This window comes from Oncorhynchus masou, chromosome 3, assembly GCF_036934945.1.
Source record: "Oncorhynchus masou masou isolate Uvic2021 chromosome 3, UVic_Omas_1.1, whole genome shotgun sequence".
NCBI lineage: Eukaryota > Metazoa > Chordata > Actinopteri > Salmoniformes > Salmonidae > Oncorhynchus > Oncorhynchus masou.
The window spans coordinates 15,295,291-15,320,489 of NC_088214.1; the positions used below are offsets into that span (position 1 = coordinate 15,295,291).

Genomic DNA, 25,199 nt, shown 5'->3' on the forward strand with positions numbered 1-25,199 from the left:
TTCATCTCGCTCCACGTTTACTCTCTCTCTTGATTTCTCTAACTCTATCCCTTACTCACCCCCCCTCTCTCTAATTTTCTCTCATCTCTCTCTTTCTCCCTCCCTACTCTCTCTCTCTTTCAATTCAATTCAAATGGGCTTTATTGGTATTGGAAACGTGTTTACATTGCCAAAGCAAGTAAAATAAACAGCGAACAAAAGTGAGAAGACTCAAAATATCATCAACAAAAAAACTATAAAAAATGTCAAGTAAACATGGCACTCCCGAAGGTTTGAAAAGAATAAAGACATTTCAAGGGTTATTTTATAAACTATATTATCAGCTATGTTTTAGCAAGGTGCAAATAGCTGTAGTACAAATAGTAGGTAAAGATGACTAAACACATAAATATTGGTGGTATTTACATGTTTGTGCTGCACTGGTTCACCTTTTCTCATAGCAACAGGTCAAACAGTGCATTTGGAAAGTATTCAGACCCCTCATAATGAAAAAGCAAAAACAGAATTTTAGACATTTATAATAATAAAAAAATGAAATATGATATCAACATTCAGTATTCAGACCCTTTACTCATTACTTTGTAGAAGCCCCTTTGGCAGTGATTACAGCCTAATGTCTTCTTGAGAATGATGCTACAAGCTTGGCACACTTGTATTTGTGAATTTTATCCCATTCTCCTCTGCAGACCCTCTTAAGCTCTGTCAGGTTGGATGAGGAGTGTCGTTGCACAGCTATTTTCAGGTCTCTCCAGAGATCTTAGATCGGGTTCAAGTCCTGGATGGGCAACTCAAAGACATTCAGAGATTTGTCCCGAAGCCACTCCTGCGTTTTCTTGGCTGTGTGCTTAAGGTCGTTGTCCTGTTGGAAGGTGAACCTTCGCACCATTCTGAGGTCCTGAGTTCTCTGGAGCAAGTTATCTTTAAGGATCTTTCTGTACTTTGCTTTGTTCATCTTTCCCTCGATCCTGAGTAGACTCCCAGTCCCTGTCGCTGAAAAACATCTCCTTATCTAGACAGGTGTGTGCCTTTCCAAATCATGTCCATTAATTTAATTTACCACATGTGGACTCCAATCAAGTTGTAGAAACATCTCAAGGATGATCAATGGAAACAGGATGCACCTGAGCTCAATTTTCTTTGGCATTATGGGATATTGTGAGAAGATTGATGAGGAAAAAATGTATTTTAATACATTTTAGAATATGGCTGTAATGCAATAAAATGTGGCAAAAGTCAAGGGATTTGAATACTTTCCGAATGCACTGTACATCTTGCTGCTGTACACTGCGGTATTTCGCCTAACACATATGGGAGTTTAGCAATGTTTGATTTGTTTTCCAATTCTTTGTGGGTCTCTCTCTAACTCCTTCCCTCCCTTCTCTCTCGCTCCATCTCTTCCTAATCTTCACTCTTACTCTCCATCTCTCTCTCCTACTAAACCTCCCTCTCCTCCCTCTCCTCTCCTCCCTCTCCAGGGCTATCTATGCTAATGCCCCATTAAAGAAACATCTCTAACACTTCCCTGTGAATATCGATGGAGAAGTGTGTGAGCATATCATATGAGGCACCATGCAGTGCAGCGCTGCTTATTACGCCATTTACAGCCTGTGTATAATGCTCAGTGAATGGGGTTACACGTAGGATGAGTTATAAGACTATGTCTATGTTGTATGTTATAATATAGTGCATTATTTATAGCATTTAAAATGTTCTCAGTGGCTACTAGCTTCTCAACGGCTACGAGCTAGCTTTCTATCTTTCCCCATCACAGCACAGTGATGAAGAGATGTCTTCATATTTGCTGCTGGCTTTTTTTTAAACCTTTTTAATTCCACAACCTTTTAATTCCACTCTCTCCTTGTTACTTTTTAATTCACATTTTCACATTTGGACCGGTTCCTCCACTCTCTCCTTGTTACTTTTTAATTCCCATGTTCGTATTTGGACAGGTTCATCCTCTCTCCTCTTCTTCAAGTTTGACAGCTCCAACAAACTACTTTATTCCTCTACACTAAACCTGAGCCAGATTCACATTAATCCCACCACTCATTATGTCTCGTTAAGCCTAATAACTTATTAGAATAATTAGGGCTTGCTAGGAGCAACCTTGAAACCAGCAGGTCTTTTAGCACCTGGAGTGTAGAGTGCTGGGTAGTTAGGAAGATACATATGTCCAATTCCAACCTCTAACCCTTTCCTCGCTATGCTTTTTTGTAGATCTGAATGGATTATACCTAACCAGTACTTTTATATCTTCTGGAATTGCCAAAGGGGTAAAGGGGTTGATCTGGCGAAACCTGCAATTATCCCAGTAGAAAGACAAGGGGCACTGTTAACAATATGTTTATCTTTCATTTGCTGTATTGGACTTGTTAATGTGTGAAAGTTTAAAATGTCCCAAAAATATTTTTGAATATCCCGCGCTTCCTTTTCAGCGGAATGGTGGGGGGAACCCCTAGCCATAAGAAGTTTTAAGCACAGATCAGATACAACAGCCGACATGAGACGACAAAGCTTGCCAGTTTTAGAATATTACGTTGCAGAACAGCTGACTGAAGACCGGCCATTCAGATCAAATAGTGTATTCCCTGACGAAGGCCTTGCAGCGGAAATGCGTCAGAGTTTTTAAACTTTGTTTCCATTGAACATGCAATACAAATAAAGGCATTTTAATCAATGGTCTTCCTTTCTTTTGAAGACGAGATGCGCAGTTGAGATTAAGGACCATGGGACTATACACCTCCCTCTGCAAATGGATCCTGGACTTCTTGATGGCCCGCCCCAGGTGGTAAGGGTAGGTAACAACACATCTGCCACGCTGATCCTAAACACGGGGCCCCTCAGGGGTGGGTGCTCAGTCCCTTCTTTAATCTCTGTTTACTCATTACTGCATGGCCAGGCACGACTCCAACACCATCATTAAGTTTGCAGACGACACAACAGTGGTAGGCCTGATCACGGACAACAATGAGACAGCCTATAGGGAGGAGGTCAGAGACCAGACTGTGTGGTGCCAGGACAACAACCTCTCCCTCAACAACCTCTCCCACATTGACTCTGTACCGGTACCACCTGTATATAGCCTCCACATTGACTCTGTACTGGTACCCCTGTATATAGCCTCCACATTGACTCTGTACTGGTACCCCTGTATATAGCCTCCACATTGACTCTGTACCGGCACCCCTGTATATAGCCTCCACATTGACTCTGTACCGGTACCACCTGTATATAGCCTTCACATTGACTCTGTACCGGTACCCTCTGTATATAGCCTCCACATTGACTCTGTAACGGTACCACCTGTATATAGCCTCCACATTGACTCTGTAACGGTACCACCTGTATATAGCCTCCATATTGACTCTGTAACGGTACCACCTGTATATAGCCTCCACATTGACTCTGTAACGGTACCACCTGTATATAGCCTCCACATTGACTCTGTAACGGTACCACCTGTATATAGCCTCCACATTGACTCTGTAACGGTACCCTCTGTATATAGACTCCACATTGACTCTGTACCGGTACCACCTGTATATAGCCTCCACATTGACTCTGTACCGGTACCCCCTGTATATAGCCTCCACATTGACTCTGTACCGGTACCACCTGTATATAGCCTCCACATTGACTCTGTACCGGTACCCCTGTATATAACCTCCACATTGACTCTGTACCGGTACCCCTGTATATAGCCTCCACATTGACTCTGTACCGGTACCACCTGTATATAGCCTCCACATTGACTCTGTACCGGTACCCCTGTATATAACCTCCACATTGACTCTGTACCGGTACCCTCTGTATATAGCCTCCACATTGACTCTGTAACGGTACCACCTGTATATAGCCTCCACATTGACTCTGTAACGGTACCACCTGTATATAGCCTCCACATTGACTCTGTAACGGTACCACCTGTATATAGCCTCCACATTGACTCTGTAACGGTACCACCTGTATATAGCCTCCACATTGACTCTGTAACGGTACCACCTGTATATAGCCTCCACATTGACTCTGTAACGGTACCACCTGTATATAGCCTCCACATTGACTCTGTACCGGTACCACCTGTATATAGCCTCCACATTGACTCTGTACCGGTACCCCTGTATATAGCCTCCACATTGACTCTGTACCGGTACCACCTGTATATAGCCTCCACATTGACTCTGTACCGGTACCCCTGTATATAACCTCCACATTGACTCTGTACCGGTACCCCCTGTATATAGCCTCCACATTGACTCTGTACCGGTACCACCTGTATATAGCCTCCACATTGACTCTGTACTGGTACCCCTGTATATAACCTCCACATTGACTCTGTACTGGTACCCCTGTATATAGCCTCCACATTGACTCTGTACCGGTACCCCCTGTATATAGCCTCCACATTGACTCTGTACCGGTACCACCTGTATATAGCCTCCACATTGACTCTGTACCGGTACCCACTGTATATAGCCTCCACATTGACTCTGTACCGGTACCACCTGTATATAGCCTCCACATTGACTCTGTACCGGTACCCCTGTATATAACCTCCACATTGACTCTGTACCGGTACCCTCTGTATATAGCCTCCACATTGACTCTGTACCGGTACCACCTGTATATAGCCTCCACATTGACTCTGTACCGGTACCACCTGTATATAGCCTCCACATTGACTCTGTACCGGTACCCTCTGTATATAGCCTCCACATTGACTCTAATACCGGTACCCCCTGTATATAGCCTCCACATTGACTCTGTACCGGTACCCTCTGTATATAGCCTCCACATTGACTCTGTACCGGTACCCTCTGTATATAGTCTCCACATTAATTCTGTACCGGTACCCCCTGTATATAGCCTCCACATTGACTCTGTACCGATACCACCTGTATATAGTCTCCACATTGACTCTGTACCGGTACCACCTGTATATAGCCTCCACATTGACTCTGTACCGATACCACCTGTATATAGTCTCCACATTGACTCTGTACCGGTACCCCTGTATATAGCCTCCACATTGACTCTGTACCGGTACCCCTGTATATAACCTCCACATTGACTCTGTACTGGTACCCCTGTATATAGCCTCCACATTGACTCTGTACCGGTACCCCTGTATATAGCCTCCACATTGACTCTGTACCGGTACCACCTGTATATAGCCTCCACATTGACTCTGTACAGGTACCCCCTGTATATAGCCTCCACATTGACTCTGTACCGGTACCCCCTGTATATAGCCTCCAAATTGACTCTGTACCGGTACCCCCTGTATATAGCCTCCACATTGACTCTGTACCGGTACCCTCTGTATATAGCCTCCACATTGACTCTGTACCGGTACCCTCTGTATATAGCCTCCACATTGACTCTGTACCGGTACCCTCTGTATATAGACTCCACATTGACTCTGTACCGGTACCCTCTGTATATAGCCTCCACATTGACTCTGTACCGGTACACCCTGTATATAGCCTCCACATTGACTCTGTACCGGTACCCTCTGTATATAGCCTCCACATTGACTCTGTACCGGTACCCTCTGTATATAGCCTCCACATTGACTCTGTACCGATACCACCTGTATATAGTCTCCACATTGACTCTGTACCGGTACCACCTGTATATAGCCTCCACATTGACTCTGTACCGATACCACCTGTATATAGTCTCCACATTGACTCTGTACCGGTACCCCTGTATATAGCCTCCACATTGACTCTGTACCGGTACCCTCTGTATATAGCCTCCACATTGACTCTGTACCGGTACCCTCTGTATATAGCCTCCACATTGACTCTGTACCGATACCACCTGTATATAGTCTCCACATTGACTCTGTACCGGTACCACCTGTATATAGCCTCCACATTGACTCTGTACCGGTACCACCTGTATATAGCCTCCACATTGACTCTGTACCGATACCACCTGTATATAGTCTCCACATTGACTCTGTACCGGTACCACCTGTATATAGCCTCCACATTGACTCTGTACCGGTACCACCTGTATATAGCCTCCACATTGACTCTGTACCGATACCACCTGTATATAGTCTCCACATTGACTCTGTACCGGTACCACCTGTATATAGCCTCCACATTGACTCTGTACCGATACCACCTGTATATAGTCTCCACATTGACTCTGTACCGGTACCCCTGTATATAGCCTCCACATTGACTCTGTACCGGTACCACCTGTATATAGCCTCCACATTGACTCTGTACCGATACCACCTGTATATAGCCTCCACATTGACTCTGTACCGGTACCACCTGTATATAGCCTCCACATTGACTCTGTACCGGTACCCCTGTATATAGCCTCCACATTGACTCTGTACCGGTACCACCTGTATATAGCCTCCACATTGACTCTGTACCGGTACCACCTGTATATAGCCTCCACATTGACTCTGTACCGGTACCACCTGTATATAGTCTCCACATTGACTCTGTACTGGTACCACCTGTATATAGCCTCCACATTGACTCTGTACCGGTACCCCCTGTATATAGCCTCCACATTGACTCTGTACCGGTACCACCTGTATATAGCCTCCACATTGACTCTGTACCGGTACCCTCTGTATATAACCTCCACATTGACTCTGTACTGGTACCCCCTGTATATAGCCTCCACATTGACTCTGTACTGGTACCACCTGTATATAGCCTCCACATTGACTCTGTACTGGTACCACCTGTATATAGCCTCGCTGCTGTTATTTAACTGCTGCTCTTTTATTATTATTATTATTATTTTAAACCTGCATTGTTGATTAAGGCCTTGTAAGTAAAAGCATTTCACTGTAAGCTGTTCTATTCGGAGCATGTGACAAATCAAATCTGATTTGATTTGACTGTTTTCACAGTAACGGTGTCTCTTTACAATGAAGTAATGAAACTTTGAAACAAAGTTGCCACTTGTAGCAAGGTGTTTTAGCAAACAAGTATCATGAAACACATGGACCAGAAATAGGCCTCACTTGAAATTGTCTGATAAATATCAGCAAGCTAGGCTAGGTAGCTGCAGCAAAAAGCTTTCACATTGGCGAAACGGATCCGTCTCATCTCAATTTAGACTAACAGGGACTGACAGGCTGTTTCACGTGTGATTTGTCATTCTACCCCTCACTCTCTTTCTCTCACAAAAAAAGAAGGGAGTAAAGGGGAAATTCGGGAGGGAAGGGGTAAGAATGAGAATGGCTAAGAAAGGAAAGGAGAGAGAGGTAAGAATGAGAAAGGCTAGGGAGGGAAAGAGGAAATGAGAGAGAGAGTGAGGAAAGGAAGGAGAAAGGAAGTTAGAAAAGGGGATGAGGGTTGAGGTAGGATGAGAGAGGTAAGAGAGGAAAAGTTAGAACATACCACAGTATGGGTGGACAGGGGCACTGATATGGACTAACAAGCTCTCTCCTTCTCTTCCTCACTAACATACAGAAGGCTACAACTTTAATACAAATATTTACTGTCTAAGCAAATTCCAATTGCACCATCATATATGAGCCTTTCAAAAACAAGGATTTAAATGTAATAATCCTTTGCATATCACATTCTCGGGTTCTCTTACGTGGTATAAGGGTGTGTCTGTCTTACCCATGTGGTATAAGGGTGTGTGTCTGTCTTACCCATGTGGTATAAGGGTGTGTCTGTCTTACCCATGTGGTATAAGGGTGTGTATCTGTCTTACCCATGTGGTATAAGGGTGTGTGTCTGTCTTACCCGTGTGGTATAATGGTGTGTGTCTGTCTTACCCGTGTAGTATAATGGTGTGTGTCTGTCTTACCCGTGTGGTATAATGGTGTGTGTCTGTCTTACCCGTGTGGTATAATGGTGTGTGTCTGTCTTACCTGTGTGGTATAAGGGTGTGTGTCTGTCTTACCCGTGTGGTATAATGGTGTGTGTCTGTCTTACCCGTGTAGTATAATGGTGTGTGTCTGTCTTACCCGTGTGGTATAATGGTGTATGTCTGTCTTACCCGTGGTATAAGGGTGTGTGTCTGTCTTACCTGTGTGGTATAAGGGTGTGTGTCTGTCTTACCCGTGTAGTATAATGGTGTGTGTCTGTCTTACCCGTGTGGTATAATGGTGTGTGTCTGTCTTACCCGTGTGGTATAAGGGTGTGTGTCTGTCTTACCTGTGTGGTATAAGGGTGTGTGTCTGTCTTACCCGTGTGGTATAAGGGTGTGTGTCTGTCTTACCAGTGTGGTATAAGGGTGTGTGTCTGTCTTACCTGTGTGGTATAATGGTGTGTGTCTGTCTTACCCATGTGGTATAATGGTGTGTGTCTGTCTTACCATGTGGTATAAGGGTGTGTGTCTGTCTTACCCGTGTGGTATAATGGTGTGTGTCTGTCTTACCTGTGTGGTGTATGCTGCCTCAGGGTCGTCCTCCAGTACTCGTGACAGGCCGAAGTCAGACACCTTACACACCAGGTTGCTGTTGACCAAGATGTTGCGTGCGGCCAGGTCTCGGTGAACGTAGCTCATGTCAGACAGGTACTTCATGCCCGACGCAATGCCCCGCAGCATGCCCACCAGCTGGATCACTGTGAACTGACCGTCTTGTTTCTATTGGAAAGGGAGAGGGAGAGACAGATAGAAAGAGAGGGAGAGGAGAGAGAGAGAGAGAGAGAGAGAGATGTTCGCTGTTGTATGTTCTGTCGGTGTTGTCACCATCAGCCCAGCAACAATTTACCCTTGGGGAACAATAAAGTTTATTGAATTGGCTTGAATTTCATTGAACACACATATGCACATTGTGTTACCACCACAGCAGTCCTGCTCTGTGAATAACACCCCCAGCCTGACTCTATCTCATAAATCCTTCTCCACAGTTCCTCTGCTAATATACAGCAGGCTGTATCACTGAGAACAGATCACCACTGTTACCACTCTCATTACCGCAATACAGATACAGTTCTCTTTAAGTGGAGCCCATTCCCCTCCATGATAATCTGGCTAAATGATGATGAAAACTGACAGGGAAGAGAAAGAAGACTGCTCTCTCAAACACACACACACACACACATACGTTGGCGATGTTTGATCTGGGTAGTGAGCATAATGACTGTCATAAAAAGCCAATATAATTCTGAGATCAGTTTTATGGGTAATAGGCTAAACACAGAGTTACACGGGTTTCATTAGACCCCAGATCAATGCACTGGTCACAAAAACAATGCATCTCTCTCTCTCTCTTTCATTCTATTTCACTTTCACCCCTCTCCCTCTCTCTCTTTCATTCTATTTCACCCTCTCTCCCTCTTTCTTTCTTATTGTCTCTCTCACCCCATTTCTTTCTCCTCCCTCTGTCTCCTCCCTTCCACTCTCCAACCCCCACTCCCCCTTTCTCTCAAATCCCTTACTGGAAGTGCTATAGGGAGATTGTTAAAGGAGGAAGTCTGTGGGTTAGAGAGACAGAGCAATCAATCAGCATTTCACAAAACAAGACCTAATTAACTTGCTCCACAGCTGCTGAAACACCGGTAGAGGAGATACACTACCAGTCCATTGTTTTACAAGGGTTTTTCATTATTTTGACTATTTTCTACATTGTAGAATAATAATGAAGGCATCATAACTATAAAAGAACACATGGAATCATGTCGTAACCAAAAAAGTGTTAAAAAAATCAAAATATATTTTATATTTGAGATTCTTCAAAGTATCCATCCTTTGCACACTCTTGGCATTCTCTCAACCAGCTTGAAGGGTTTGCCACATGTTGGCTGCTTTTCCTTCACTCTGCGGTCAGACTCATCACAAACCATCTCAATTTGGTTGAGTTCAGGTGATTGTGGAAGTCAGGTTATCTGATGCAGCACTCCATCACTCTCCTTCTTGGTAAAATAGCCCTTACACTGCCTGGAGGTGTATAAGACACGGCGGTTGGAACCAAAAATTTCCAATTTGGACTTCAGACCGAAGGACAAATTTCCACCTGTCTAATGTCCATTGCTCATGTTTCTTGGCCCATACAAGTCTCTTCTTCTTATTGGTGTTCTTTTAGTACTGGTTTCTTTGCAGCAATTGGACCATGAAGGCCTGATTCACACAGTCTCCTCTGAACAGTTGATGTTGAGATGTGTCTGTTACTTGAACTCTGTGAAGCATTTATTTGGGCTGCAATTTCTGAGGCTGGTAACTCTAATGATCTTATCCTGTGCAGCAGAGGTAACTCTGGGTCTGCCTTTCCTGTGGGTGGTCCTCATGAGAGCCAGTTTAATCAAAGAGTTTGATGGTTTTTGCGACTGCGCTTGAAGAAACGTTCAAAGTTCTTGAAATTTTCCATATTGACTGCCTTCATGTCTTAAAGTAATGATGGACTGTCATTTCTCTTTGCTTATTTGAGCTGCTGTTGCCATAATATGAACTCGGTCTTTTACCAAATAGGGCTGTTTTCTGTATACCCCCCCCCCCCCCACCTTGTCACAACACAAATGATTGGCTTAAACGCATTAAGAAGGAATGAAATTCCACAAATATACCTTTAAGAAGGCATACCTGTTACTTGACATGCATTCCAGGTGACTACCTCATGAAGCTGGTTGAGAGAATGCCACTGGTGTGCAAAGCTGTCATCAAGTCAAGAGCGGCTATTTGAAGAATCTTAAATATAAAATATATATAGATTTGTTTTCCACTTTTCTGGTTACTACATGATTCCATATGTGTTATTTCATAGTTGTGATGTCTTCACTATTATTCTACAATGGAGAAAGTAGTAAAAATAAAGAAAAACCCTTGAATGAGTAGGTGTTCTAAAACTTTTGACCGGTAGTGTAGATGGATATTGCTCTGAGAATGAGAGAGAACAGGTGTGTATGTGTGTGTCTGCGTGCGTGCTTGTGTGTATGCATGCCTTTGTGTGTGTATGTGTGTGCATGTGTGTATTGTGTGTTTGTGGTAGAACAGGAGATGACGTGGGTGGATATTGCTGTGAGATAACGTAAGCTAGCTATAACAGGATTACGGTCTAGTGGATGGATATAGGAGTGGGGAGGTGGACATAACACTCTTCGTTATCTGCTGGTTCAGCTATATATACCAAGGGCAACTCTAAACATTATTGCAGTGTGTGTGGGTTTGTGAGTGAATCTGTCCTCCACAGATGTTATTGTGAAATCATTCAGTAGGAGTGAGGCCAGTGGGGTTGAGTGGTGTTCTGTCAGAACTGAAAGGACTCTGAACTGAATGAGGAACTAGTAGTTTCTCTACAATCACTTTCTATTACTTTCCATCCCTGTTTCAATCAGGAGAGATCTTCAAACACTATGGAGCAGCACAAGCTTCAGACTGTCTTAAAATACAGGCAGAATGACTAAGTGGGTAGAGAGAGAGAGTGTGAGTGAGTGAGTGAATGTGGAACAAACTCAATAAAATCAATAAAATGTATTTATAAAGCACTTTTTAGATCAGCAGAAGTCAAAGTGCTTATTCAGAAACCCAGTCTAAAACCCCAACTAACCTTGAGAAAGGTATCTAGGGATCCATTCTCCATAAATTCTGTGATGATCATCACTGGCTTACCTGAGAAGAGAAAGAACAACATTTTACATTAATGCACAAAACACAATACATATATACTGGCTTACCTGAGGACACAGAACAACACAGAACACAATATATATATACTGGCTTATCTGAGGACACAGAATAATACAGAACAACACAGAACACAATACATATACAGTGGGACAAAAAAGTATTTAGTCAGCCACCAATTGTGCAAGTTATCCGACTTAAAAAGATGAGAGAGGCCTGTAATTTTCATCACAGGTACACTTCAACTATGACAGACAAAGTGAGAGAGGAAAATCCAGAAAATCACATTTTAGGATTTTTTTATGAATTTATTTGTAAATTATGGTGGAAAATAAGTATTTGGTCAATAACAAAAGTTTATCTCAATACTTTGTTATATAGCCTTTGTTGGCAATGACAGAGGTCAAACTTTTTCTGTAAGTCTTCACAAGGTTTTCACACACTGTTGCTGGTATTTTGGCCCATTCCTTCATGCAGATCTCCTCTAGAGCAGTGATGTTTTGGGGCTGTTGCTGGGCAACACGGACTTTCAACTCCCTCCAAAGATTTTCTATGGGGTTGAGATCTGGAGACTGGCTAGGCCATTCCAGGACCTTGAAATGCTTCTTACGAAGCCACTCCTTCAAGGTTCGGGCGGTGTGTTTGGGATCATTGTCATGCTGAAAGACCCAGCCACGTTTAATCTTCAATGCCCTTGCTGATGGAAGGAGGTTTTCACTCAAAATCTCATGATACATGGCCCCATTCATTCTTTCCTTTACACGGATCAGTCGTCCTGGTCCCTTTGCAGAAAAACAGCCCCAAAGCATGATGTTTCCACCCACATTCACAGTAGGTATGGTGTTCTTTGGATGCAACTCAGCATTCTTTGTCCTCCAAACACGACGAGTTGAGTTTTTACAAAAAAGTTATATTTTGGTTTCATCTGACCATATGACATTCTCCCAATCTTCTTCTGGATCATCCAAATGCTCTCCAGCAAACTTCAGACGGGCCTGCACATGTACTGACTTAAGCAGGGGGACACGTCTGGCACTGCAGGATTTGAGTCCCTGGCGGCGTAGTGTGTTACTGATGGTAGGCTTTGTTACTTTGGTCCCAGCTCTCTGCAGGTCATTCACTTGGTCCCCCCGTGTGGTTCTGGGATTTTTGCTCACCGTTCTTGTGATAATTTTGAGTGGAGTTTGGAGTGTGACTGTTTGAGGTTGTGGACAGGTGTTTTTTATACTGATAACAAGTTCAAACAGGTGACATTAATGCAGGTAACGAGTGGAGGACAGAGGAGCCTCTTAAAGAAGAAGTTACAGGTCTGTGAGAGCCAGAAATCTTGCTTGTTTGTAGGTGACCAAATACTTATTTTCCACCATAATTTGCAAATAAATTCATAAAAAATCCTACAATGTGATTTTCTGGATTTATTTTCTCATTTTGTCTGCCATAGTTGAAGTGTACCTATGATGAAAATTACAGGAATCTCTAAACGTTTTAAGTGGGAGAACTTGCACAATTGGTGGCTGACTGAATACTTTTTTGCCCCACTGTATACTGGCTTATCTGACGACACAGAACAATAGAGAACACAAAACATATCTGAGGACACAGAACAACACATAACACAATACATATATACTGGCTTATCTGAGGACACAGAACAATACAGAACACAATACACAAATGCTGGCTTATCTGAGGACACAGAACAATACAGAACAACACAGAACACAAAACATATATACTGGCTTATCTGAGGACACAGAAATACACAGAACACAATACATATATACTGGCTTATCTGAGGACACAGAAAAATACAGAACAACACAGAACAGAACAACATTCCACATAGATGGGAAGAGAGGAAAGACAGGAGAAGTAAATAGTCACAGTGGAGACCAATCTCATTTAGTCTTTCTCCCTCTCTCCCACCTATCTCCCCTCCCTCTCTCTCCCTCCTCTCTCCCTCTCTCTCTGGGGTACAGCATGGCATGTCATCATCATTCACGGTGACAGCTTCTAATCAGGGCCTTCCATAAACACCAGAAGATAATTACTGTGGGCCAATCCACAAGGGTGTGTGTGTGTGTGTGTGTGTGTGTGTGTGTGTGTGTGTGTGTGTGTGTGTGTGTGTGTGTGTGTGTCTGTGTGCAGAGGGCTGTCTCTTGAGATCTCATGAATACTGATCAGCCTTTTGGGCTAGGGTGGGGGGGTATTGAACACCTGTGTGTGTTGAGGGAAGGGGGTAAACAGTGTGATTGATTGACAGGTCTGATTCCCCGCCCGGCACCTGGTGGCTTACAAATGATTAACAAAGTGCCCGCACAGGCCCGCACAGTAGTCCCTGTTTCCTTACATGGCCCCCCACAGACGACACCTCCTATAGCCAGAGAAGGGAATGTGGTTCCAATCACACACACACACACACACACACACACACACACACACACACACACACACACACACACACACACACACACACACACACACACACACACACACACACACACACACACACACGCTGTGTGTGGTACAGTTTGTAAACACAGCCAATACTACTTTGTCAATGGTGATGAATAGGCCACATTTCTCCAATCAGAGGTGCTGGGAAGAACCGGGCAGAGATAAGAAGGTAGGAGAGGGAGGGAGATGGAAGGAGAGGGAGGAAAGGAGGAGAGAGGAGACGGAGGGAGATGGGAGGAGAGAGAGAGGAGGAGATGGAGGGAGACGGGATTCGAGAGAGAGAGAGAGAGAGAGAGAGAGAGAGAGAGAGAGGGAGGAAAGGACGGGAGGAGGATGAGGGGTTGAACAAGGAAGGTGAGAGATGGGGAAGAAAGAGGAGGAGATGTGGGGGAGGTGTGAGACAGGGTAAGAGAAGTGAGGAAAGACAAGTGAAGATTGAAAGAGGAGGGAGAAGGGTGAGATTGGGGTGAGAGTGGAGAGGGTACGGGGGAGAATATGGTTGTCAGGGGAGAAGGGCAGGGGAGAGAAATACAGAAAAAAATAAGTGAGAGAGGTGAGGATGGAGAGGGGGAGGAGGGAGAGGGGAGGAGGGAGAAGAGGAAGACAGGGGGAAGGAGATGGGGAGGAAGGGGAAGGAGAGGAGGGCGAGAGGAGGGAGAGGGAAGGAGGGAGAGGGGAGGTGGAAGAGGGGGTGGAGGGAGGGGGGGAGATTGGTTGTCAGGGGAGGTCAGTAACATCACTGGGAGCCCTACAGCTCTATACTGGGTAAAGACGGTGATACATCACCGTAAATGAAATCACTATCTCACTGAGATAAATGGCACACAAAAAACACACACACTGATAAATGCCTATCCTCACCCCCAGCAGAGGAAAATCCAATTCCCTTTCACTTTGATCCCTTAGACTAATGTGGCTGTCAAACGGGACACTGCCACCAGAGACTAGGCCAGAGGGTGTGTGTGTATCGACTGCAGGGCGAGCATCTGATTTTGAGGCTGTCCTGCAGAGAAGTGTGTCATGTGACTGCTCTATCAAAAGGGACAGATGAAAGGCGCTGTGGGATTGATCCGTACCAAAATAGAGGTCTGACAGCTAACAGCCCGTCCCCCTTACCTAACAGATAGACAGACACGTGTGTGTATGTGTGAGATCGACGGACAAGCGGCCGGCCGGCAGGCAGACAGACAGACAGACAGACAGACAGACAGACAGACAGACAGACAGACAGACAGACAGACAGACAGACAGACAGACAGACAGACAGACAGACAGACAGACAGACAACTGTGATACAACTGGGGAGCTCAAGGTTTGAGGAAAATACAAGACAGAATGTTCTTGAATAAAGGTGTGTGTGCAAAAGCAAAGAGCTTCCCGAACTACAAATATAATGGGATGTTTCATTGTGGTTCCCAGCTCTGACCGCTGTGAAACCCTTGAGAAAACTTCACTGTTCAGTTGACGAGTCCAGTCCTTCATTCATTATCCTATTGGTCTATAATTCCTCTGCTTTCTGAAGTCTTCATCTGGACTCCTGCCATGGAGAATTAGCATGACAAGATCCCAGGGAGTTAACACCAAGCCACACACACACACTCCCCTCTGTCTGTTTATCTCTCCCTCCCTCTGTCACTCTGATTCCCTACAATAGACCCCATTGACCACGTCGTGAGACTGAATCACATGCCAGACACGCACATAAAGCCCTCCTCCAAACACACACGGTCAGGTTGCCACATTTTACCTCTCCGTTGGAGTATCAACCCCCTGGAGTATCGCCTCTCTGCTGTGTTAAATAAAGCCCTGTTCTTAAGACCCTACAGAAACACATTCCCTTCAGCCAAAATAAAGAGACATTCATTAAGATGCGTAAAGATAAAGACACTTCAAACCCACAGAATGAAGGAATACCACTCGGTCGAAGATAAGTTGTGTGTAGCCCTTTTATCGCATAAATTAGCTGTTTTCAAGGCTTTCAACTTTCATAAAGAGCCAAGGTTGTCTGATTGCTTCTGGGGTCAATGTGTATGTCCAGTTTCTAACTCAGAGCATTAATCCGGCTGTAGCTTTTGTAACAGAGCCAGTAAACAAGCACCTGACAGAAACAAAGAGCTCTGACAATCAGGACTGTATGATGGCACTCAGCAGTGATGGGATAACACTGCAGCACTGGAAAAGAAACGGTATGTGTGTGTGTGAGGGCGGCAAGTAGCCTAGCAGTTAAGAGTGTTGGGCGGGTAACCAAAAGGTCACTGGTTCAAGTCCCTGAGATGACTAGGTGAAAAATCTGCTGCTGTGCACTTGAGCACAGCAGCAGAGTGTGTCTGCAAAATGAACAAAATGCTGTGTGTATTTGTGTGGTGTGACTGGGAAAGAGAGGTGTTCTCTATTTGCATGTGCTGAAGATTGTTTAAATATGTGTAGGCTGATGTTTGTATCTGTGTGTGTGTCCAGCCCAGTTTATTTGCAGTGAGCAGAATTGCAGATTGCCTATTGATCTTCTGCCTGGTGTGAGAGCAGCAGAGTGTAAAATGGATCCAGGAGTTTGTGTTTTTAACAGCACTTCATTAACACATGCTTTTAATGAGAGAACTGGCCTCCTGTCGCCTCAGTCAACCTCGTACACCACAGTGCTGATCTGTCCACTGTGTAAGTGTTCTAGCTTGAGAAACAACATGGAATGTTAACTGGAGATTGTTAACTGCATATTGATTCAGATAGAGGGGTTTTAACTAAAATATTAATACTATGTGTGAGAGCATATGGATCTCTTCGTACGGCTGGAGGAGCATAAAGTGAGAGACAGAAACACATCAAATCTCCAATAAATTCACCACACAAAGAGTGTTTAAACTAACATTATTCTCCACACAAAGGAGAGCCTCCAAATGCATAACTACTTTACCCAAATACAGGATAACAGATTAGGGGAGAGAATAGAGCAGGCCTTAACCGGGTGCTGAGAGAGAACGTATTAGATAGATAGCCGGCAGATGAGATGACGAGGTGTACCTAATTGTAGGATTTCCAGATGAGCCGATTGCCGCAGCGATTATGTGAGGCTTATAAAGAAAGGATCAATAGATAAAAGGACAGATGGAGAGAGATAGGGAGAGCGCATGCAGCACTTTTCCACCGGGAGAAAAGGTCCATTTCTCTCTCGTTCTCTTTGTGTGCGAAGATCTCATTTGCATAACAATGGCAGCAATCACAGAAAGAGGCTCTCATGAATACCAGGCTCAGAATAGAAGGCACTCATTAGAATACCAGGATAGAAGCCTCTCAATAGAATACCAGGATAGAAGGCTCTCATTAGAATACCAGGATATCAGGATAGAAGGCACTCATTAGAATACCAGGATAGAAGCCTCAATAGAATACTAGAAGCCTCTTTAGAATACCAGGATAGAAGCCTCTCATTAGCACTCATTAGAATACCAGGATAGAAGGCACTCATTAGAATACCAGGATAGAAGCCTCTCATTAGAATACCATTATTAGAATACCAGGATAGAAGGCACTCATTAGAATACCAGGATAGAAGGCTCTCATTAGAATACCAGGATAGAAGGCACTCATTAGAATACCAGGATAGAAGCCTCTCATTAGAATACCAGGATATCAAGATTAGAATACCAGATAGAAGGCACTCATTAGAATACCAGGATAGAAGGCTCTCATTAGAATACCAGGATAGAAGCCACTCATTAGAATACCAGGATAGAAGCCTCTCATTAGAATACAGGATATTAAATACCAGGATAGAAGGCTCTCATTAGAATACCAGGATAGAAGGCACTCATTAGAATACCAGGATAGAAGCCTCTCATTAGAATACCAGGATAGAAGCCTCTCAATAGAATACCAGGATAGAAGGCCTCTCATTAGAATACCAGGATATCAGGATAGAAGGAATACCAGGATAGAAGCCTCTCATTAGAATACCAGGATATCAGAAGGCAAGGATAGAAGGCACTCATTAGAATACCAGGATAGAAGCCTCTCATTAGAATACCAGGATATCAGGATAGAAGCCTCTCATTAGAATACCAGGATAGAAGCCTCTCAGAATACCAGGATAGAAGCTCTCATTAGAATACCAGGATATCAGGATAGAAGGCACTCATTAGAATACCAGGATAGAAGGATACTCATTAGAATACCAGGATAGAAGCCTCTCAATAGAATAGGATATACCAGGATAGAAGCCTCTCAATAGAATACCAGGATAGAAGCCTCTCATTAGAATACCAGGATAGAAGCCTCTCATTAGAATACCAGGATAAGCCTAATAGAATACCAGGATCATTAGAATACCAGGATATCAGATAGAAGGCACTCATTAGAATACCAGGATAGAAGCCTCTCATTAGAATACCAGGATAGAAGCCTCTCAATAGAATACCAGGATATCAGGATAGAAGGCACTCATTAGAATACCAGGATAGAAGCCTCTCATTAGAATACCAGGATAGAAGCCACTCATTAGAATACCAGGATATCAGGATAGAAGGCACTCATTAGAATACCAGGATAGAAGCCTCTCATTAGAATACCAGGATAGAAGCCACTCATTAGAATACCAGGATATCAGGATAGAAGGCACTCATTAGAATACCAGGATAGAAGCCTCTCATTAGAATACCAGGATAGAAGCCTCTCATTAGAATACCAGGATAGAAGCCTCTCATTAGAATACCAGGATAGAAGCCACTCATTAGAATACCAGGATATCAGGATAGAAGCCACTCATTAGAATACCAGGATAGAAGCCTCTCAATAGAATACCAGGATAGAAGCCTCTCATTAGAATACCAGGATAGAAGCCTCTCATTAGAATACCAGGATATAAGCCTCTCATTAGAATACCAGGATAGAAGCCTCTCCAGGATAGAAGACACTAGAATACCAGGATAGAAGCCTCTCATTATTACCAGGATAGACTCTCATTAGAATACCAGGATAGAAGGCTCATTAGAATACCAGGATATAAGCCTCTCATTAGAATACCAGGATAGAAGCCTCTCAATAGAATACCAGGATAGAAGCCTCTCATTAGAATACCAGGATAGAAGGCTCTCATTAGAATACCAGGATATAAGCCTCATTAGAATACCAGGACAGAAGCCTCTCATTAGCCAGGATAGAAGGCTCTCATTAGAATACCAGGATAGAAGCCTCTCATTAGAATACCAGGATAGAAGCCTGTCATTAGAATACCAGGATAGAAGGCTCTCATTAGAATACCAGGACAGAAGGCTCTCATTAGAATACCAGGACAGAAGGCTCTCATTCTCATTAGAATACCAGGACAGAAGGCTCTCATTAGAATACAGGACTAGATAGAAGGCTCTCATCAGAATACCAGGACAGCAGGATAGAAGGCTCTCATTAGAATACCAGGACAGAAGGCTCTCATTAGAATACCAGGACAGAAGGCTCTCATTAGAATACCAGGGCAGCAGGATAAAAGGCTCTCATCAGAATACCAGGGCAATAGAAGGCCAGAATACCAGGATAGAAGGCTCTCATGAGAATACCAGGATAGAAGGCTCTCATTAGAATACCAGGATAGAAGGCTCTCATCAGGATAGAAGGCTCTCATTAGAATACCAGGATAGAAGCCTCTCATTAGAATACCAGGACAGCAGGATAGAAGGCTCTCATTAGAATACAGCAGGATAGAAGGCATAGAAGGCTCTCATCAAGGATAGAAGGCTCTCATTAGAATACCAGGATAGAAGCTCTCATTAGAATACCAGGATAGAAGGCTCATTAAGGATAAAGCAAGGATAGAAGGCTCTCATTAGAATACCAGGATAGAAGCCTCTTAGAATACCAGGATAGAAGAATACCAGGATAGAAGCCTCTCATTAGAATACCAGGATTAGAATACCAGGATAGAAGCCTCTCATTAGAATACCAGGATAGAATACCAGGCTCTCATTAGGAATACATTAGAATACCAGGATAGAAGGCCTCTCATTAGAATACCAGGATAGAAGCCTCTCATTAGAATACCAGGATACCAGGATAGAAGGCTCTCATTAGAATACCAGGACAGAATACCAGGATAAAAGGATCACATTAGAACAATTCAGGCAGAATACCAGGAGGGAAGGCTCTCATTAGAATACCAGAATACCAGGACAGAAGGCTCTCATTAGAATACCAGGATAGAAGATTAGAAGGCTATAAGCTCATTAGAATACCAGGACAGAAGCCTCTCATTAGAATACCAGGATAGAAGGCTCTCATTAGAATACCAGGATAGGCTCTCATTAGAAGGCTCTCAATACCAGGATATAAGCCTCTTAGAATACCAGGATAGAAGCCTCTCAATAGAATACCAGGATAGAAGCCTCAGGACAGAAGGCTCTCAGAATACCAGGATTAGAATACCAGGACAGAAGGCTCTCATTAGAATACCAGGATAGAAGGCTCTTTAGAATACCAGGATAGAATACCAGGATAGAAGCTCTCATTAGAATACCAGGATAGAAGGCTCTCATTAGAATACCAGGACAGAAGGCTCAGGATATAAGGCTCTTAGAATACAGGACAGAAGGCTCTCATTAGAATACCAGGATACCAGGACAGGATAGAAGGCTCTCATTAGAATACCAGGATATAAAGGCTCTCATTAGAATACCAGGATAGAAGCCTCTCCAGGACAGAAGGCTCTCATTAGAATACCAGGACAGAAGGCTCTCATTAGGAATACCAGGATATAAAAGGCTCTCATTAGAATACCAGGAAGGGATAGAAGGCTCTCATTAGAATACCAGGATAGAAGGCTCTCATTAGAATACCAGGATAGAAGGCTCTCATTAGACCAGGATAGAAGGCTCTCATTAGAATACCAGGACAGCAGGATAGAAGGCTCTCATTAGAATACCAGGCTACCAGGACAGAAGCTCATTAGAATACCAGGATAGAAGGCTCTCATTAGAATACCAGGATAGAAGGCTCTCATCAGAATACCAGGATAGAAGGCTCTCATTAGAATACCAGGATAGAAGCTCTCATTAGAATACCAGGATAGAAGGCTCTCATTAGAATACCAGGATAGAATGAAACCAGGATAGAAGGCTCTATTAGAATAGAAGCCAGGATAGAAGAAGGCTCTCATTAGAATACCAGGATAGAAGGCTCTCATTAGAATACCAGGATAGAAGGCTCTCATTAGGGATCATTAGAATACCAGGATAGAAGGCTCCAGGGAAGCTGCAGGATCTCTCATTAGAATACCAGCAGATAGAAGGCTCTCATTAGAATACCAGGATAGAAGGCTCTCATTAGAATACTCTCTCATTAGAATACCAGGATTATTAGAATACCAGGAGGGCAGCAGGATAGAAGCATTAGGGGATAGAAGCCTCTCAAGGGATCTCATTAGAATACCAGGATAGAAGGCTCTCATTAGAATACCAGGATAGAAGGCTCATTAGGAATACCAGGATAGAAGGCTCTCATTAGAATACCAGGATAGAAGGCTCTCATTAGAATACCAGGGCAGCATAGAAGGCTCTCATTAGAATACCAGGATAGAAGGCTCTCATTAGAATACCAGGATAGAAGGCTCTCATTAGAATACCAGGAAGGCTCATTAGAAAACAAGGATAGAAGGCTCTCATTAGAATACCAGGATAGAAGCCTCTCATTAGAATACCAGGATAGAAGGCTCTCATTAGAATACCAGGATAGAAGCCTCTCATTAGAATACCAGGAATACAGGATAGGAATACCAGGATCTCATTAGAATACCTGGATATAAGCTCTCATTAGAATACCAGGATAGAAGCCTCTCATTAGAATACCAGGATAGAAGGCTCTCATTAGAATACCAGGATATAAGCCTCTCATTAGAATACCAGGATAGAAGGCTCTCATTAGAATACCAGGATATAAGCCTCTCATTAGAATACCAGGATAGAAGGCTCTCATTAGAATACCAGGACAGAAGGCTCTCATTAGAATACCAGGACAGAAGGCTCTCATTAGAATACCAGGAGGGCAGCAGGATAGAAGGCTCTCATCAGAATACCAGGGCAGCAGGATAGAAGGCTCTCATTAGAATACCAGGACAGAAGGCTCTCATTAGAATACCAGGACAGCAGGCTCTCATTAGAATACCAGGATAAAAGGATCACATTAGAATACCAGGGCAGCAGGATTAAAGGCTCTCATTAGAATACCAGGATAGCGAGATGGAAGGCTCTCATTAGAATACCAGCACAGAAGGCTCTCATTAGAATACCAGGACAGAAGGCTCTCATTAGAATACAAGGACAGAAGGCTCTCATTAGAATACCAGGACAGCAGGCTCTCATTAGAATACCAGGATAAAAGGATCATTAGAATACCAGGGCAGAGATTAAAGGCCTCTCATTAGAATACCAGGATATAAGGAAGGCTCTCATTAGAATACCAGCACAGAAGGCTCTCATTAGAATACCAGGACAGAAGGCTCTCATTAGAATACCAGGATAGAAGGCTCTCATTAGAATATCAGGACAGCAGGATAGAAGACTTTCATTAGAATACCAGGAAAAGCGGAATTAGGAATACTCTTAATTAGAATACCAGGATAGAAGGGATGGAATACCAGGATATAAGCCTCTCATTAGAATACCAGGACAGCGGGATGGAATACTCTTATTAGAATACCAGGACAGCGGGATGGAATACTCTTATTAGAATACCATGAAAATGGATGGAATACTCTTATTAGAATACCAGGAGAGCGGGATGGAATACTCTTATTAGAATACCATGAAAATGGGATGGAATACTCTTATTAGAATACCATGAAAATGGGATGGAATACTCTTATTAGAATACCAGGAGAGCGGGATGGAATACTCTTATTAGAATACCATGAACATGGGATGGAAGGATCTCATTAAAATACCAGGAAACGGGATGGAAGGTTCTTGGGGTTTTAAGGGGGTATAATGAGAAAACATACACACACATTTACGTACAGGCAGTGTTGCCAACAAATTTTCATGTCGAGTTGTTGCTAAAAGTTGCTAAATGATGTTGTGATGTCATTGCGTGATGACGTTGTTACGTAATAACTTAAAACTGCGTCATTACGTAGAATAGACAATAACTTAACTAAAATTTACTGGCCATCTCGGCGAAAAATACGATTTGACATTTGTTAGTTTAGATTTGTTTTTTTATTATCACATATTTTTATTTGTAAAAGTAATATAAACACAACACATTAAATATGATCAGATATTTTTATTTTTAAACACAACACATTGAATTACTGAATTACATTTAATGTATTTTCTTTTTAACTAGTAAACCTATTCTGAACAATTATAGTTTTAAGCAGTGTATTGGTAGTTAATTAACACGCTACGTAACTGATCAACAATCATGGGTACATGCTAATATCAAGGTATATATGCTATCTTATTGAACAAGCAACTTAACTCAAATAATGATGTGTGCGCTAGCCATCTCTCTCCAGCTCTCTCCAGGTTGTTGTGCTGCTTGGCTGGCTAGCTGCCCAAAGCTTTCCTCCAGATATTGCCACTGTTCTCACTCACACTGCAGTACACACTGCCACCATCAGCTGTGTGTCTCCGCCAGTTCCAGAAAGTCCACTCCTTGCATACGTACTGTAGATACGATGAATCATAGATTGGCAAGGAAATCCTCGTCATCTTCACTGTCCAACTGCATTGTTACGGAGCTGGAACCAGCACAAGAGGATGGAGGGGCCTTAAAGCTGTATGTGCCAAACTGCTGCAGAACGTCACTTGGTAGTTTATGCTGGTAACAGGTATCACCAGCCAGCTTCAGTCCATATCGCACCAGGAGTATGGAGTTGAGAGTGTGCAGTGACATTCTATTTCTTAACTTTGACTTGACCACACTCATTTGGCTGAACAGCTGTTCAACCTCTGCATTTGAGTGTGGCAAAGCGAGTGCAGCTTCACGCAGTTCTTCAAATGGATTTGACCCGGAAGTGTCCATGTATTTATTCACTTCACTCCAAAACTTGACTATATTTTCAGTTGAGTCCCACCTAAACAGATGGATGATTCTCCATTGGGAAACAATTGTATCAATTGTTTGGGGCTTGTACCCCAGTAGCTCAGCTACTTTAATAATTTCAGTGGTGACTTTATTGTGTTTTAGTGTTTCCTTAACACTGAACAAGCCCATGTGTCACAAGGCTTCTAGGTTGTCTAGGAGCCTTGCTTGCAGCTCCTTGCTTAAAGCAACAATGTAGTTGATGCACTGTCTCCGAATGACCTTTTCGTCTTCTTCCGTGCTCTCAAAAAGGTAACCAAGGTATGGTGATGGACTGAGATGTCCATTAATGGCATCATTCAGGACATCGATGATTTCCATAGGGTTGACTACTCTGCTGCAGATTTATGTTAAGAGGTGTACACGATTGTCCAAAAGCTTGACAGGATCTATTTGCTCTCCATCAAATGACTTGTCAGGTAGACATAGTTGGTCTTGTCCATATACATGGCGTGGAGCACATCCGCCATGTATAGCAATGCTCACTGGCCTTGGTCAACTCAAAGTGGAGTTTGAATTCTTCCCACTGGCTCAATATATGAGTTACCGCAGGCTCAATCGATAGCCAACGTGTGGCACACACTTTGGTAATCTGCAGGGGTTTCTGGCCACAATTAATGGTGGCATACACTGTTTTGTACGCCTCGCGCCGTTTTGGGGAAATCTGAATGTCACGGTCGAGAAGAGGCGAGAAGGATCAGAGGACCAAAATGCGGCGTGAAATGTGTTCATAGTGAATATTCAATTAAAGAAAGTACTGAACACTGCATATAAAAATAATAAACCAAAAACAACCGTGAAGCTACAAATGAGACCTGTGCTGACACAAGCAACGAGCATAGACAATCACCCACAAACAAACAGTGCAACCCAGGCTACCTAAGTATGATTCTGTGTGTGTTTGTGTGTCTCTCTGTGTGTGTGTCTGTGTGTGTCTGTGTGTGTCTGTGTACGTGTTTGTGTGTCTGTGGGTGTGTGTCTGTGTCTGTGTGTGTGTGTGTGTGTGTGTGTGTGTGTGCGTGTGTATGTGTGTGTGTGTGTGCTTGGTTTATGTTTCACAGTGCATTAAAATGCTACTTCTGAGAGAAAAGAGCAGCAATTACCAACCTGTGCCTGTG

The 25,199-nt window shown here is 43.4% G+C and overlaps 1 protein-coding gene across 2 annotated transcripts in view; it reads right to left on the reverse strand.

The window, feature by feature from the left end:
• The window catches only part of LOC135510981 (ephrin type-A receptor 3-like), a 209,480-nt gene that overhangs the window by 7,968 nt on the left and 176,313 nt on the right, over nucleotides 1-25,199 (reverse strand). For both annotated transcript variants that reach the window (XM_064932384.1, XM_064932376.1), the window contains exons 14-15: nucleotides 11,486-11,547; nucleotides 8,377-8,586 (exon numbers count right to left, since the gene is read on the reverse strand). In XM_064932384.1, the coding sequence (XP_064788456.1) occupies nucleotides 8,377-8,586; nucleotides 11,486-11,547 (272 nt within the window). The remainder of the gene's footprint in view (nucleotides 1-8,376; nucleotides 8,587-11,485; nucleotides 11,548-25,199) is intronic.